Here is an 18527-nt window from a genome sequence, read left to right as displayed (position 1 = left end):
ATGGGGGCACAAACCCGTGTCCCCTGCATCGGCAGGTGGACTCTCAACCAATGCGCCACCAGGGAAGCCCTGGGTAACTTTTAAAGCCTGTCTTCTAATTTAGTAATTCTTTCTTCTGCCTCTAACTTTCTACTTAATTTATCCATTGACTTTTTAATTTCAGTAATTACATTTTTCATTGCTGAAAGTTCTGTTTGGTTCTCTTTCAAATGAAACTTTTGATAGTCTCTTGTTGCTTCCTTATTCCTATGACTCATTCTTTTATTTCTTTGAATATTAAATAATTGTTTTATATTCAGTATTACATGGTTCCAATATTTGAAGTTTTTAGGGGGATCTAAATCTGCTGACTCCTTCTTATGATGGCTTATTTCTTTGTGTTTTTGGCACTCTTTGATTGTAAGCTTATATTTGATTGATCTTAATGTGAAAGGAAACTAAAGTCTTAACTGTGTTTGTGTTCCTCCAAATAATAACTGCATTTGTTCTCACCAGAAGCCAGGGTACATTATTGGCTTACCGGGATCTTTCAGGTTCTTAGTCTTACCTTGGGAGTTTTAAGTTCTCCTCCCCTACCAGCTGTTTATCCAAGCCCATTTCCCAGGCACAGTGTTTATTAGCAGCACTGCCCTTGAAATTTTCCTCCTTGCTTGTGCTCATCACTTAGGTTTTAGATCACAGCTTTTGCTTTTATTTTGGGGAGTGGGCGGGTGGGCAGAGTGGGAGAGGGCAGGGAGTGGCCTCTCATTTTTGTTACTTCCTATAGTAGCTCCCAGCCACGAAATGTTTTGTTTTACATCAACTTTCTATTTTTTGTTTTCTAGCAAGAGAGCTTTCTACAGTGTCTAATCTGCTGTATTGGCATTAGTGAAACTTCCTTTCTATTTTTTAAACCCCTTCTATAAAATATTAATCTTAAGTAATACACGTATAGTATAAAAAATTCAAAACAGAACAGAAAGTTATAAACTAAAATTGCTCTTACTTTTATAGCCCTAGAGGTAACTACAGGTTTTTGGAATTTTTGTAATACATTAAATTAGAATACAAGTGATAATTTAAAATCTTTAAGGAGAAGCAATTTTAAGATATTTTATAGTTATATATTAAAAATAAGACTGATTTTATAGCATTTTACAATTTATATTTGAGTAGAATTATTTATAATATCTTAAAGATATGAAATAGCAAACCTTGCAGATTTTCTGAAATGGTTAATTTTACAAATATATGTTTGGATGCTATCACAGAAAAATAAGTTTTCATTGTATCCAAGTACATATACTAAATAAGTCTTAAATACAGGTATAAATGTAAATTAGGGTTTAGAGTGATGGAATTATCGTGTATCCCGATTGTGATGACGGTTATCTGTGTTAAAATTCATAGAGCTATACATCAAAAAAAGAGTTCAATTAATGCATGTAAATTTAAAAATAAAATTTTAAAGATTTTTAAAAAATAATTTATGCTGTCTTTCGAAAAATAAAATTATAGGGTTGGGTTCTTAAAAAAGATTTTATGAAGTTTATTTTATATTATAAATTTTTCAGTGGTGTTCTTCAGCAGTTTCATTTTGACTTTACTCCAATTTTGAGTCATAAAACATCATTCTTTTTAGATCATACAGAATCCATTAGTCACTATACTATACTAGGCCAGGGTTTCTGAACCTCAGCACCATTGACATCTTTATGTGGAGGCTGTCCTGTACGTTGCAAGGTGTTTAGCAGTTCCCCTAACTTCTGCTCATTAGATACCAGTAGCACCCCCTCCAGTTGTGACAACCAAAAAAGTTTCTAGACATTGCCCAGTATCCCCAGGCGACTAGGGGGTGTTGGGGGTATGTGTGGGGGCAAAATCACCACCAGTGGAAAACGACTGTACTAGACCTAAGTGGCTCAACCTTTTTAGAATACATATTTCTTCATTTTCAAAGCTTGTCATGCTAATATTAAGTGGTATAATTGTATGTTATGGTAAGAGTTGTATGTATATAATCTCCTCCTGTACCAAGAGATCTCTTTTAAAATTATCTAATGCTATGATAGGGCACACCTCATAAAATTAAAAGCTTTTATTTAGATTACATCTTTGTAAAATGAGAATTTTAGAAGAATTTGAAAGGGTGTAACAACAGTACCTGTCACATAGCAGCAACCTTAATAAACCAGTACATGAGTGCAATTAAGGATAGGGTGAGGAAACTACATAACACTAATTTTTTGCTCTGTCTTGAATTTATTCTGGTGCCTTTGCAAATTATTTAACAAGAATGTTCGTTTTATTGATCTTATAGGGTGTAAATGATTTAACCTAAATTGTATAGGGTAACACAGTAGGGGAGATGAGAAATTTATTTAAGACAAACATTCTATTAAAATGTTAAGTGCTTTAGTTGATCAGATATTTAAAATCTTTCAGGTATTAAATAATAGAAGAAAATGGAATTGAATATGATACCAGCATGGAACAGTCTGTTGATTCATTAAGAGTCAACCATAATGATTCCGAAGAGTCAAAAACCGATTCTCAGGTATTTGAAGTAGGGATTCAACTGGGAACTTTTTTCCGTTTAAAGGGAAAGCGGCATGCAATTGGATTTTTTATGTTTAAGGAATAGTGTTATATTTAATGTATTCAAGAATTTTAACATTTAATTTTTAATAATTCTATCATTTAATTTTATAATATAGAGCTTTAATGTATTTGTGAAAGTTTATATGTAAAGAAAAATCTGCATATTGAATTATAAATATTTCATCATTTCACATTGTATTCCTTTGGACTATTTGAAATAAAATATAATAAAAATCAACAGTTTCACTTACGAACTTCTGTCTATATCAGTCTGTGAATTGATAACCCTTGCAAAAAGTAAAGTGAATAATTAACTGAAAAATGAATGTGTCTCCATCTTTTATTAAAAACATTCTATTTTTTAAAAATTGTAACTTATTTTACAAACACTCAAGTGATTTTTTTTTTTCTTTGCAAAAGCATCTAAGCTGTATGGACTCCAGTGAGCCTTCTTTTGGACAAGATGGTTCCCCTAGAGTTTTACCCATTACTACTGCAGTGGATAATTCACTCACATCACAGAATATACCAGGGCCCCTGACTCAGACGCAGACTCTTTCTGCAGAGCAATTCCACCTAGTGGACCAAAATGGGCAACCTATTCAATATGAGCTGCAGTCATTGGGGGATTCTAATGAGCAAATGGTGAGTACGTTTTTAAAATAACCAGTTTTCTGCTATTTGGCAAAATGTATTAGTTTTACTAGATGACCTTAATTTCTTCACACTATTGCTTTACATTGCTTTGAAAATACTGTTTCCATGACACTCATTTTTAAGTTATATAAGGATTTTAAAAGATTTCCTTTCAGGACTACAGAGTACTTCAAACCAGTAGGTCCCAGCTACTATGTCTAGGCAAACTGGTACTTTGAGATCAGTTGGAAATGTAATATAATCTGTCACCAGTGCTAAAGTCCCAGAGCTTACATATAACTTACATTTATTTTTTGTATATACATTTGACTGAACTCAGTGTTGTTTGCTCTATCAACATCTCAGTTACTGATTTGTGTGCCACATGCTGGTATGCTCTCTTGAAGAAAAAGAAAGCAATGGAAGTACCAGTGGAATAATGGAATTTAGACATACCCTTACTGATCTTTGTAAGTAGATATGTAGGTGTCATGTGAATAACAATGCATAAAGTTGACAGTGCTGCTTTAAACTGTTAGCCAAAAATATGTACGACCAAGTTCACAGTTGAATAGATGTGGTGATAGACGGTTTTGATTCAAATAAAATTAATGAGAAAAAGTTCTAAATTGCTCTCTGACTAATAATATATTTATATCAGTAATAATATGAAGAATAATGTATCTCTTTGTTTGCCTGTATTTTCCAAATTTTCTACAACAAATTTTAATTCAATAATAAAAATTATTTTTAAAATCATAACTTCAATTATAAATTATACTTAAGTAGGCAAGCATATAACCCAAAATTCTTATTTTTGTTTCTAGTCTAGAGCATTCTAGAGTTAAATCTATGTCCTTTTGCTCCCTTATAATTCAGCTAAATTTGGGCATTGAGAGTAATTGGTTGAGAGGTGGCTGACTGTAGACAACTTTTTTGTGTGTATGTTCAGGCTCAACATATTTCTGGGCTTACTTCAGGACTGAAATGCAAAGTTAGGGTAAGCTTCTGTAATCATACTGCATCACCAGCAGAGGTTAATATGCAACAAATAATCTAGATGTGAACCAATACATTTTAATATTTCATGTTGAAAATGAAATACTTCTGTAATTTCCCCTCTTATTTGACATTTATTCTAGTTTCTATCAGAACATTTAGAAAGTCTGTGTGTTCTAATGGAAGGATAAAAGAGTCTAAATGTTTGAAGGGTTATCATTTTACACATGGTACCTTTCCTAAAAAGCATGTTAAAGTTGCTTATTTGTCTGGGTCTGAAAAAAGTTCGAGTTCCCATTCTCTTTGTAATTGTATTAAACGTTCTATCTGAAGTGATTATAAAGGTGATTTTACATTGTTTGCGGTAGGAGATGATACAGAGGGTTGCTTGAAGTTGTGAAATAGGAAACATGTGGCATGAGCATGAAAATAAATGTAAGGAACATGGAGTGTTAGAAGCTATCTTCTCCAAAGAACCAAAGATCAGAAGGTGGTGATATTCCGGGAAACTTAGTGGAGATTTTTTGTTTTTATTGTTTATTTTAATAGACTTTAATTTTAAGAGCAGTTTTAGGTTCACAGCAAAATGAGAAGAAAATACAGAGAGTTCCCATATACCCCCAGCCTCCATATATGCATAGTCTTCCCATTATCAAAGTCTCCACCAAGTGGAGCTTTTTGTTAAAAATGACTTTTTTGTTTGTTTGTTTTGAAGTATGATTTTTTTCACATAGAAGCTTTCACGGAACTAGTAAAGATTCTGTAGTGGGTAAATCTGCAGTGGATGAGAGGAGGTTTTGGAGTGAAGCAGGGATGATATTTTTCATTTACTAGAAATATTGTACACAAAGAGCACAGTAAATATAAAACTACTCATTAGCCAAGATTTTCTGGTGATTTTCATGGTCGGCCTCAAAGAAAATGTATTGCAGCAGATGACTCTTCAAAACTATGTTTATTTTCATAGCAAAGATTAAAGATAATTACTTTTTTTGGTAATAGAAAAAGTAGTATTATCATCACCATTGTCAAATTATATGAATTAAAAATAGGTTTTTAGGTAACAGGTGGAATAAGCTAAGGAAACAGAAAATGGAGGAGATGCTTTTCCACTGTGCTTGGGAAACAGTTTCAAAATTAAGGGGATATTCCACAGATCAGTCTTAATTATGAAATTTTCATATGATTGAATAAATTATAACTTTATTATATGTGTTTTATTTGGATTTAAAAATAACCACAGCACTCTTATTTTCTAAGAATGAATGAAAAATTTTCACACATATTTAATCTCATTTACAGGGAGTAAAGAATTAACAACAGTATTATTACTATTGCCTTTTGAAGTCCAGTAGGGTTTTCGTATTGTTTTATTTTTGTCTTTTTTTAGGTTAAGTAACATCATCAGATATTGGGAGACAGTACAAAGTAGTGGTTAAAAGGAGTCAGACTGCTTGGGTTTGAATTTCAGCTCAGGACTATATAGCTCTGAGTTACCTTGAATGAGTTTTGTAAATACTGTGTTGCAATTTCCGCATGTATAAAATGTATATAGTTTATATACATGTGATGAAGATTAAATAACGTAATATTGGGTTGGCCAAAAAGTGCCTTTGGTTTTTAAGTAAAAATAAAAGACACATTTTTCGTTTTCACCAAGAACTTTATTGAACAATGTATTCACCCTTTTGTTCCACTACTTTCTGCCATTTTTCAGGCAACTTCATAATTCCATCTTCCCAAAACTTTTTATCTTTTTGAGCAAAGAACTCTTGCAGGTGCCTTTTACAGTCTTCCAGGGGATTGAAATTTTTTCCATTAAGAGAATTTTGTAAAGATCTAAATAAATGGAAATCCGAAGGTGCAATGTCTGGTGAATATGGTGGATGAATCAGCACTTCCCAGCCGAGCTGTAACAGTTTTTGCCTGGTCATCAAAGAAACATGCGGCCTTGCGTTATCCTGATGGAAGATTATGCATTTTCTGTTGACTAATTCCGGATGCTTTTCGTCGGGTGCTGCTTTCAGTTGGTCTAATTGGGAGCAGTACTTGTTGGAATTAATCATTTGGTTTTCCAGAAGGAGCTCATAATAGAGGACTCCCTTCCAATCCCACCATATACACAACCTCACCTTCTTTGGATGAAGACCGGCCTTTGGTGTAGGTTCATTTCGCTTGCCCCACAATCTCTTCTGTTCCACATTATTGTACAGTATCCACTTTTCATTGCCGGTCACAATTTGTTTTAAAAATGGAACGTTTTCATTACGTTTAAGTAGAGAATCGCATGCGGGAATACGGTCAAGAAGGGTTTTTTTGCTTAATTTATGTGGAACCCAAACATCAAAGCGATTCACATAACCAAGCTGGCGCAAATGATTTTCAGCGCTTGATTTGGATATTATGAGTATGTCGGCTATCTCCTGTGTGGTATAACGTTGATTATTCTCAATGTCTCGATTTGATCGCTATCAACTTCAACTGGTCTACCTGATCGTGGAGCATCATCCAGCGAGAAATCTCCAGCATGAAACTTCGCAATCCACTTTTTTTTTTTTTTTTTTTTTTTTGCGGTGCACGGGCCTCTCACTATTGGGGCCTCTCCCGTCGCGGAGCACAGGCTCCGGCTCATGGGCCCAGCTGCTCCGCGGCACGTGGGATCTTCCCAGACCGGGGCACAAACCCGTGTCCCCTGCATCGGCAGGCGGACTCTCAACCACTGCGCCACCAGGGAAGCCCGCAAACCACTTTTGACACATTCAGTCAGACACAGCGCCTTCTCCATGCCACTGCACAAATCTTTTTTTGCGTTTCAGTTGCATTTTTACCTTTCTTGAAATAATAAAGTGCATAATATGCCAAAAATGTTGGGTTTTTTTCCTTCCATCTTCAGTATTAAAATGGCTACACAAAAATTCACCAATTTTGGGACTTCCCTGGCAGCACAGCGGTTAAGACTCCGAGATCCCATTGCAGGGGGCCCAGGTTCCATCCCTGGTCAGGGAACTAGATCCTACATGCACGAAGCAACTAAGAGTTCACATTCTGCAACTAAGGAGCCCACTGGCCGCAATTGAGGAGCCCACGTGCTGCAACTAAGGAGCCCACCGGCAGCAACTAGAACCTGGCGCAACCAAAAAAAAAAAAAAAATTATGATGCCAATAAACATTTATAAAAAAATTCACCAATTTTGGTCAGTCGTTTTTTAAATGCACACTGATATGACAGCTGTCACATAAAATCTAACAAAATTGTTTTGAATGAAGTTAAAGTCAACTAAGTGCTACTAGAGCCATCGTACAGAAAAAACCAAACGAACCGTTTGGCCAACCCGATCCATGTAAAGTCCTGCTGCTTAGTATGAACTCCACAAATGAAAAGGAATTATCATCCTCAGAGTTTACAGTTGATTTTCATGCTGAAGTAATAAGAGGTATAAGAGATACGGCAAGATTTTTTTATCTCAAGAAACTTGACAAACACTGAGGGAAGGAAAAAATTTCTACTCTTAATTTCTGGGAAATGTTTATGATTATAGTGAAAGCTTTCTGTTTTGTTGAGGTTTAAGGGTGGTTTTTTTTTTTCCCAAATTTAAAGTTTTTCAAATGACCCTCTCTAAAAGTGATGCCGTCTCTATCAGGCCATCAGCAAAGTTTTCATGTTTTACATAGCAAAAGGGAAGTTTGAGAAAGTGGGTTGGAATGATTAAGGACAGTTATTTGCCCTAGGGAAAACTGAGGACAGGGGATTTCAGGTAAAACAGTAAAACTGTTAGTAGAAGAGTAGTTTTTAGGTAATAAAGTTTATAAGGTATCCAGAAAGTCTGGAAATATAGGATAAACTTAATTTTAAATAATATATTAGTTATATTTTTAAATGACAGGCTCAAAATGTTTTTCTTCAACTTTAGACGCTTTCTTAGTTGACATTCCTCTAAATTTGAGGCAAGGAGTTCATTTGTTAAACTGAAAAAAGCAAACAAAAACACCAAAGGAAATAATAAATATACAATTCCCCTATGTTTTCAGACTTTTGGGTCACTCTGTAGTATTCCTTATAGACCAAGACAGGATATATAAAAATGCAGAGATATAAAAATAAATCCTGTTTAATTAGACATCTAAGTTACTGTTTTTAAATGAAAATGACTTAAAATATGAGACCAGTGATTATCACACAAATAGGTCAAACGTGTGGATAATACAGTAAGTAGAAAAAAGTAAATATATTTAGTGTAGTCAGAGACTTACGTGTTCAGGTTACTAAGTAATTAGACCTCACGTCCATGTAATGATTAAGATCATAGGTGGTTAAGATCATAGGACATAGGATCAAACTGCCAGTTTTGAATCCTGGCTTTACCACTTATCAATTGTGAGACTTTGGGAAAAAATTTTTAGGTACCTCAGTGTTTTCATCTATAAAACGAAGAAAATGATAGTATCTGCTGTAGAGGTAGGCATGTCTACTAATTTTTTAAGTAATGATTCTTTTGAATCATTGTAGACTTATGCATTTGATTTTTTTAAAATGCCTCCAAGATGATTGTTGCCAGCCCATCAGAAAATGGACAGGTGCTGCGTGTAATTCCATCTACCCAGACAGGAACGACACAAGTGATTGTACCTCAGGGGCAGCTTGTGGATGTGAATAGTCCTCAGGGTGAGTAATCATGGGATATAGGGGATTTAAGAACGTTTTAAAGAACAAACGTATATTCAGAAAATCACCTCATGAAAGTCAGTGCTAAAATTGATCTCTTTGGGTAAGATTGTGAACTGAATGATTAGAAAAAGTTTCTTAGCCCAAATAAATTTCAAGTTCATTTTTCAACTCCTGTCTAGGTTAGCTGTCTATTTCATTTTGGAATTCTGTGAAGCTGGTTGACTCTTGCTTCCTCCCAAATGACCAGTGAGCATAAAATAAATTCTTCTTAATTTTAATAACAGTAATAATGACAGCAACAATAACAAGAACATGGTGCTAATAACTACTGGAGAAATTTTTATTTTATATTTTTATCAATGTTGTTAGACATGTGACACTTTTTTTTTTTAACTATTCTTCTCATCCTCTTTGCTTTTTTCCTCTTTGTTCCTTCAGATTCAGAAAGAATCATACTCCCCATTTTTTTAAATAAATTTATTTATTTTAATTAATTAATTTTTTGGCTGCATTGGGTCTTCGTTGCTGTGCATGGGCTTTCTCTAGTTGTGGCGAGCGGGGGCTGCTCTTCGTTGTGGTGTGCGGGCTTCTCATTGCAGTGGCTTCTCTTGTTGTGGAACATGGGCTCTAGGCTTGTGGGCTCAGTAGTTGTGGCTCATGGGCTCTAGAGCACAGGCTTAGTTGCTCTGCGGCATGTGGGATCTTCCCGGACCAGGGTTCGAACCCATGTCCCCTGCATTGGCAGGCGGATTCTTAACCTCTGCACCACCAGGGAAGTCCGTATTTATTTATTTTTTATTTTTGTACGTGTTGGGTCTTTGTTGCTGCATGTGGGCTTTCTCTAATTGCAGCGAGCAGGGGCTACTCTTTGTTGTGGTGTGCGGGCTTCTCATTGCGGTGGCTTCTTTTGTTGCAGAGCGTGGGCTCTAGGCGTGCGGGCTTCAGTAGCTGTGGCATGTGGGCTCAGTACTTGTGGCTCATGGGCTCTAGAGTGCAGGCTCAGTAGTTGTGGCACATGGGCTTAGTTGTTCCGTGGCATGTGGGATCTTCCTGGACCAGGGCTCGTACTCGTGCCCCCTGCATTGGCAGGCAGATTCTTAACCACTGCACCACCAGGGAAGTCCCCCTATTTCTTTTTATTTTATTCTTTTTCTACCTATTTGATATTATCCCTATTCGTTCTTTTCCTTTTTCTTCCCTTCCTTTTCCATCTATTTGAATCTCTTTTCTAACATCATAGCTACACTGTTGTCATGTTTTCATAGATAATGGTTTAGGGCAAATAATTCTTACCTTAGTGTTATGATTCTTTGTCTTTGATAACAGTTGTTACAACTTAAGGAAAAGAAAACATAGTTTGCAGAAAACATTACAAACATGGTATAAAAACTAAAAGAATTAGTCTTACATTTTCCTATTATATTGTGATACTATTAATATAACAATTACTTCTACCACTTTTATATCCTAGCTGTTCAATATAAGTTCCAAAACTTTAGTAGTCAGTATTGCAGTTTAAAAGTAAACAAGTTTATCAGAGAAATTCTCAATAAAGTGTAAGTTTTATTATCTTTAGCTTCAGAGTATATCTTTCCTATTTCAAATGTATTAGTTCCAGTTCATTACATTCTCATGGTCTTATTCAAGATATTGATGTTGCTTTGTTCTTGTTCTTATTGTTAAGATGTCTCTGAAGAGAAACCCAGTGACGGAAACTTACCAACTGTAAGAGTGGATTCTCTAGCAGACAATAACAGTAGTTACATTCTTCATCCACATGCATCCCTCACATTGCCCAAAAAGACAGTGACCAGGTGAGTCAATGAGAAAGAGGAGCTCATCTTTGAACATCACCATGGAAATCTCTTTTTACATTATCACATTTAAAGCTGGCTGACTATAGAAAAGATCAGAAATTCAGAAAATAAAATAAACCATCATCAAATACATCCTTAATCATTTTAATAACATCTTGGCAATAAGGGAGCTACTTTAGAATCTATAAAAGGCCAACGTGCTACTTTTCCTCAGTGACATTTGCCTGTTATCTTTTGAAGCAATCTGTAAACATCTGGCACTAATACAGTTTTTTAAAAAAAGAAATATCCATTCTAGGTCCTATAATTTTTAATGGTTCATCACATTTTTATGCATTTAATTCCTCTGTGGTAAAGTGTTTAAAATGTTTTTTGTTAATGTCTATTTCAGCTTTTACTTTTGCCTAAAAATAACACTGTTTATAATAATTTAGGGAAATATAGACATGGGTTTTGTATTATATTTTAATTGTTCTATGAAAATATTTTAAAGGTAACATAATATTTGTGACATTTAACTTTAGAACTTGACGTAATATCTTGTTACTGTTAATAAGTCACCTGAAGATGGTTTATTGACTCATTTTTTGTTAAATGAAAAATAATTATGTGAGAATACAAAATAAGCTCTGAGAAAGATATATAAAACACTTGAATTTGTTGAAACTACAGGTATTTGGAAGAACAAAGTTAGACTTTTGCTTTAGCAATTGATGAAATAGTAATGATTAAAAAAAGCATAATTACATCCATCAGACCGATCTGCCATTATTATTACAATTTCTAATTGATGACCTCAGTATTGTCTTTGACTGGCTAAGAGGATAAAGCAACTGAATGCTGTGTGTGTGTATGTGTGTGTGTGTGTGTGTGTGTGTGTGTGTAACTTGTAATATATATTTATATATGCCCCCCCATCCCAGAATACTTGAAGAACCCTTTTTGGCTCCACTCCAGCCACTTTCTTCTAACACACCTATATGGGCCTGTCGTCTTAGGAGCTGTGAGGTGAGTTAAAAAATAATCCTTATGTAGATTCACTTAGTTGATTATAACTACAATTCATCCCAAAATGTCCACTTTTGAGTACAACTAATAGAAGCTGTATCTGTAATATTTTGTTCATGTTTGTGCTAACTCTTTTATTCCTTAGAGCTTGTAAGCTCTGTTAAAGCAGAGATCTTATAAATCCCTTCACACTTCACTGTCATTTCATTTCTTCTCTTACAACTCTTTTCCCTTGTCTTCCATAAAACTTCACTATCATGTTTCTCTACTTTTTATCCTTTAATCATTCCTTCTGTTTCTTTGCTTGGCATTTATTTCTTTTCATATTCTCAGCAGAAATTCTTCAAGAGTCACCATTTGACCTTGTCTTATTTCTCTACATTTTATCCCTTGTAGAGCTTAACAGCTTTGTTGACTTTCAATTCTCAGTTTTATAAAAATGATTCCCAAATCTCTATCACCAGTTCTTTAATTCTGCCCTTGCTTTTGTCCCAGATCTCTAGCTACTTACTTGAAGCTTTACTTAGATTTCACCTCAAATTCACCGTATCTAAAGAGAAATTATCTGCCATACCACAACTAGCTCTACTTCCTAAATTCCTTGTCTGTGTAATAACAAATACCATCTCCTTAGATACAAAGTTTTAGACTAATTTCTTCCTTTCCCATATTCAGATAGTCACCTGATTCTTTTAGTTTTTTTCTTTAAAGTGGTTTAAAGGGAGCTTTTCCCACAGACCTTTGTTATCTTGAACTCAATTATGGTAACAGCCTTCCCATTAATCTCTTTGACTTTTCCATTTCTAGTCCTTACTGTGTAGTTTTCTAAAACTACTTATCTTTAAATATTACTTTCATTGTCTTTTCTCACTGCCCAATAAGCTCAGTGTTATTTTTCCACATCATTTAGCCACTTGTTACTAGCTTTCAAGGTCTTCTATAATCAGGTATCACCTTATCTTATCCTTTTTTATTTCCTGCTTTTCTCCAATTCATCTTTCATTCATGTTAGCCAAGTATTCCTACTTGGAACACACTTCAGAATCTTCCTTTATCTCCTCCTTCACTTGTGTTTATTTCCATTTCCTAATATGTTATTTTTTCTTCTACTAACCTTTCTAACTACTATTCTTCAAATCCCAATGCAAGTCCTATATGTCTTTTCTGTAATAGTCTAATGATTACTTTATCTTTTACCTATTTATCTCTTAAAATTTTATTTATGTATTTATTTGGTTGTGCCGGCTCTTAGTTGCGGCAGGCAGGCTCCTTAGTTGCAGCTCACGGGCTCCTTAGTTGTGACATGCAAACTCTTAGTTGTAGCATGCATGTGGGATCTAGTTCCCTAACCAGGGATCAAACCTGGGGCCCCCTGCATTGGGAGCGCGGAGTCTTATCCACTGCGCCACTGGGGAAGTCCTTATTTATCTCTTAAAATTCTTTGATAATTATTACCATTACCATTCTTAATTATTTGCTAGCTTGGGTTGTTCACTATTATATACCTTTTAGACTATACACTTTTTGTGGAAAAGGACCATGCACTTCTACATATAAACCATATATGGTAATGAGTATTTAATTATTAAAATGCTTCATTGTTTTAAACAAATCTTAAAATATGGCAAGGAAAAACATTACTTGAGTTTTAATGTTTTGAGAAAATTTCTAATCATGAAGTCTAATGATGTATTACATTTGTTAGGACATCATCACTGTTGTTGCTTTTCTAAGTGTTACGTACGTATGTATGTATAGACAGTAAGATTTTTTTTCCCTTCACACTTTTTGTTAGTCATAGTTTTTCACTGGTTTCCTAAAGGTACTATTCTTGTCGTTTGATGAGGGTTTTTAACATCATTATTATAAACTTTATGAAATGCTATGGACATTAAAGCATTAGCAATTATGTGGCCAAATTACTTCATTTTACACCATGGTACATTGTGTAGCTAATCTAACATCATATATCTTGTAAGAAATTAGTTAAAACTGTCCAGCAGCCTGAATTATCTCAAAGATTGAAGGATTCTTTTTCTCCAAGCTATATCAATAGTGAAAAACATTTTTGGTTAATGGCTGAAGAAATATTTTCTGCATTTTGCTTAAAAATATTGCTTAGTAGTCCTTTTTACTTTTTGAATTTCCATTTAAAGGTGTTTTTCTTATAGGCATTTTTTAGATTTGACCAAAATCTGTTAGTTGGACAAATTTCAATACTGCATTAAACTTTTATCTCCTGATATGGGTCTGACTGCATTGTACTAATTCTGAATTTTTCCTTTCATTAACAACATTATATGCTGTATTCATTTTATTTGTAAAAACATGCTATAGCTAGAGTTAATGTTCCTACTTTTATTTGTAGGGATATTTTGATGAGGAGATATCTAGGCTAGAAGAAAATTCATAAGCATAGGCATTTTCGTTATTTTTAGGGGAAATTGTAGATAATGTATTGTTTGGAATCAGAATATCTCTTTTTATTATGGCTCAAAGTATACCTACAACAGTATGTTGATACCTTCCTTTTGTTAAATGTATTCTTGCCAGGTGAAATGTTTAGTCTAATTAGGAGGAAAAAGATCTCTATTCCACATCTCTGCTCTTATTCCCTATAAGGGAGAAACATACCTGGAATCAATTCTAGGTCTAAATGCATTTCAGTTTAAGAGATCACAGTTAAAAAATTTCTCTGGGTATAGAAAAAGCTTTTCTTCTAGTTGAGGGATACTCACAAGGTTGTGGATAGATAATATCAATTTATTTACATGATTTGTTTATACCTTGCCTTATTTCAGGAAGAATTTAAGACAGCTTACAAAAATACTTAAAAATATATTAGCAAGGTGGAAGTTAAAAGTGGGAGCTAAAGAATAAAGAACAAGAATGGAACCATAAAATGGAAGTAAGAAATGTATATCTGAATAAGTGATATGTGTGTGAATTTCTACATGCAGAAAATTGGAGATTCATACCGTGGCTACTGTGTAAGTGAGACTGAATTAGAAAGTGTCCTAACATTTCACAAGCAGCAAACACAGAGTGTTTGGGGGACCCGCCAATCTCCAAGCCCAGCCAAGCCAGCTACACGCTTGATGTGGAAATCCCAGTATGTCCCATATGATGGAATCCCATTTGTCAATGCAGGTACTTTTTTAAAGATTTATTTTAAAAAGTTCAGCAGCAGCCATGATCTGTTGTGAAAATGTGGTTTTCCTAAGGTGATAACATTTTCATTTTGGTAGATGACAACTGACTGTTAATTGGTGAAAATGCATATTAAACTAAAAAGAAAACTTACAGTAAATATAACCAATTATTTTATGTTGTAAAATTGTATTTTAGTATATTAGGGTAAATAAATAATACTTCATACTGAAAAATAGAAAGTAAAAAATATTTAAATTCCGGGTAGACCTATTTAATAAAAATCAAACCATAAAGCAGTTTTATTATTTTAAATATGTATAGCTGGTTGTTTTTTTTTTTTTTCCCATCCAATCCTGATAGTCTCTCCTTCTCTCTTGATTTGTCTTTTGGGAAAAAAATCGGTGTCCATTTTATATAGTGTATAACTCAGGAGTTACTGTATAGAACTGGTATACAATCTGGAGTTATTATATAGAATTCTAATATTAGGGTTCTCAAGTATCAGGTATGTTACATACAGCATTCTCAAACACTGGGCTAGTGTTTACTAAAGCAGTAGAGTTTCAGACGATTTCCAGAGAGTCACCCTAGGACTAGTCAGACCCCAAAGAACCTAAGAATAAGTGATTTATTTGAGAAATATGGGGGCATTGATTTAACTAGAAGAGTTGCAGCCTCATCCTGGACCTCTGAGGGTAAAGAGAACTACTTAGAGGAAGCTGAGATAAATGTAACCCCTTCTGCCCAGATTTTATTCTCCTCCCCAGTTTAAAATCCCTTCTTAACTCCCCTCAGGCAGCTACTACATGAATTTGGTGTGTATTTTTATACTTTATCACACATGTTTGTATTTATAATAATATATTTTATTGTTTTGAACATTTTAAAGTATGTGTAAGTAATAAACTATAGATTTTCTTAGGTAAACTTTTCACTCATTCTTATTTTTGAAATCTATCCATATTGATAACTATAAATTCTAGTTAACCCAATTTAATTATTATATAATTTAACATTATATAATAATCTATTACTTAAATTTGGTCATTCCAGCGTATGACCAAACTGCAGTTATTTTTCTACTAATGATCATTTAGGTTGTTTCCAATTTTTCAATATTACAAAGAATTCTATGGTCTAACCTCCATGATACATGTTTTCTGTTGGAAAGTTGTAAGTAGTTTACTAGAGTGTGTGCATTAAAGTGGAATTACTTTACAAGATTATCTCAAGTTGCTCTCTAAGGTGGTGTTCAGGTCCAAAATCTCTAAACTTTTTTTTCCCAAATGTATTTCAGAATTCTGTATTTTTGGACTATAATATGGTAATATTACAGAATACTCCTAGCAAGTATTCCATAGACAATATCACATAATCAAACACAGTAATTCATTATGCATAGCCACACTAAAAGGAATAAAGACTATAAATAGCCTCATAAAGTTCAGGTCAGGTTTTGCAGCCAAATGTATTCCAAAAATTTTTGTTTTCCATGCTTTTTAAATATGAGAATCATACGTGAGGAATTGACAACCTGTATCAATTTTTAGTCCTTTGAGCAATGTATGAAAGTTTCCCTTTCCCACATTCATTCTATGATTTGACATTGTCAGATTTTTAAAAATCTTTATGCTATGGGAATTTTCATATGCATGTCAAAGTAGAGGTAATAATGTATGAAATCTCATAACTCCGTGTATGCATCATCCAGCTTCAACAAGTATCAGCATGTGGTCAATCTTGTGTCATTTATACCCCTACCCACTTCTTCAGGAAATTCCAGATATCATTTCATCTATAGTTACTAAAGATGATTTTACAGGAAATTCCAGATATCGTTTCATCAATAATTACTAAAAGTATATAAGGTATTTAAGGTATTAAAGTATATATCTGAAATATAAGGATATCCCATTATCCCACTTTAAAAAATTAACAGTAATTTCTTTTTTTTTTTTAATGTTGTAATTTTTAATTTTTTGGCCATGCTGCATGGCATGTGGAATCTTAGTTCCCCAACGCCCCCTGCAGTGGAAGCGTGGAGTCTTAACCACTGGACCACCAAAGGAGTCCGAACAGTAGTTTCCTAATATCATAAGTTGTCCATTGTTCACATTTCTCCACTTACCATAATTCTTTTTGCAGAGGTTTGTATAAATTCACATGCAAACCAAGTTTATGGATCAAATTTGGTTAAGTTTCTTCTCATCTAAAAACTTCTCTCCTGTTTTCCCCCAGGTAGTTTGTCCTGTACACTTTGCCATATTCAGGATTTTGCTGATTCTATCTCTGGTGTTTTTTAACATGTTCTTTTATCTCCTGTATTTCCTGTAGTCTGTTAGATGTATGAGTTTGATTAAATGAAGATTTAATCTTGATTAAAGTATTTTGCGAGAATACTTCATAGGTGTGCTGTGTACTTCTTATCACTACCTATGTAGCATTTTTAACTGTAAGATTGATCAGTGGATTCAGTTGTTTTAGAGTATTGTCAAATTTTTTATGTTTACCAATTTGAAGAGTGTGAGAGAGTATCTTACTATTGTTTTATTTTTTTAAATTAATTAATTTTTGGCTGTGTTGAGTCTTTGTTGCTGCACATGGGCTTTCTGTAGTTGCGGCGAGTGGGGGCTACTCTTCATTGCAGTGTGTGGGCTTTTCATTGTGGTGGCTTCTCTTGTTGCGGAGCACGGGCTCTAGGCGTGTGGGCTTCAGTAGTTGTGGCAACGCGGGCTCAGTAGTTATGGCTCGCGGGCTCTAGAACGCAGGCTCAGTAGTTGTGGCGCACGGGCTTAGTTGCTCCGTGGCATGTGGGATCTTCCCGGACCAGGACTTGAACCCATGTCTCCTGCATTGGCAGGTGGACTCTTAACCAGTGTGCAACCAGCGAAGTCCTTAGTATTGTTTCAATTTGCATTTCCCTGTTTACTAGTGAAGTTGAGCGTCTTTTTGTTTATTTAATATCCTTTTGTTTCCTTTCTGAATTGCCTATTCATAGTCTTTGCCCATTTTTCTGTTTGGTAGTTAGTTTTTATTTTTAAATTATTTATGGTTCTTTATATTCTGCATATTCTTTGTTTTATGTATTATAAAATATTGTTTCTCAAACTGTGATTTTCCTTTTACCATCATTTAGAAGAAGTTAGTTATCAGCCTTATCAACACTTTTATTCATGGTTGGTGTTTTTCAGGGTTTTTAAAAATATATATTTATTTATTTATTTGGCTGCATTGGGTCTTAGTTGTGGCACGCGGGATCTTGCGGCACGCGGGCTCTTCGTTGTGGCACGTGGGCTTCTCTCTAGTTTGCTGTGCAGGCTCTAGAGCATGTAGGCTCAGTGGTTGCGGCTTGTGGGCACTCTGGTTGTGACGTGTGGGCTCTAGAGCACGTGGGCTCTGTCGTTGCTTGCCCTGCGACAGGTGGGATCTTAATTCCCCGACCAGTGATCGAACCTGTGTCCTCTGCATTGGAAGGTGGATTCTATCACTGGGCCATCAGGGAAGTCCCTGGGGTTTTGGGTTTTATATTTGAAAAGTTTGCTGTACCCTACATAGATTAGGATATCCAACTTAAAATCCTAGATTGTATAGTTTTCACTTCTGCTTATTTGTGTTATCTATGGTACTGTAACAAATTACCCCAAATGTGGTGGTTGAAAACAACAAAC

The 18527-nt window shown here is 34.5% G+C and overlaps 1 protein-coding gene across 11 annotated transcripts in view; it reads left to right on the top strand.

The window, feature by feature from the left end:
- CARF (calcium responsive transcription factor) overlaps positions 1-18527 on the top strand; it is an 83132-nt gene that overhangs the window by 13748 nt on the left and 50857 nt on the right. For 9 of the 11 annotated variants that reach the window (XM_060302033.2, XM_060302028.1, XM_060302027.1 and 6 more), the window contains 6 exons: positions 2425-2536; positions 3001-3225; positions 8758-8878; positions 10566-10695; positions 11622-11706; positions 14667-14856. In XM_060302033.2, coding sequence (XP_060158016.1) covers positions 2468-2536; positions 3001-3225; positions 8758-8878; positions 10566-10695; positions 11622-11706; positions 14667-14856 — 820 coding nt within the window. In that variant the 5' untranslated portion in view covers positions 2425-2467. Of the gene's footprint in view, positions 1-2424; positions 2537-3000; positions 3226-8757; positions 8879-9060; positions 9128-10565; positions 10696-11621; positions 11707-14666; positions 14857-18527 lie in introns of those variants that run through there. The other 2 variants (XM_060302034.2, XM_060302035.1) reach the window with 2 other exon arrangements.

Source organism: Globicephala melas, chromosome 7 (genome assembly GCF_963455315.2).
Source record: "Globicephala melas chromosome 7, mGloMel1.2, whole genome shotgun sequence".
Classification (NCBI taxonomy): Eukaryota; Metazoa; Chordata; class Mammalia; order Artiodactyla; family Delphinidae; genus Globicephala; species Globicephala melas.
Note: the sequence above shows the minus strand (reverse complement) of the source record. Positions and strands in the feature narration are given on the sequence as shown.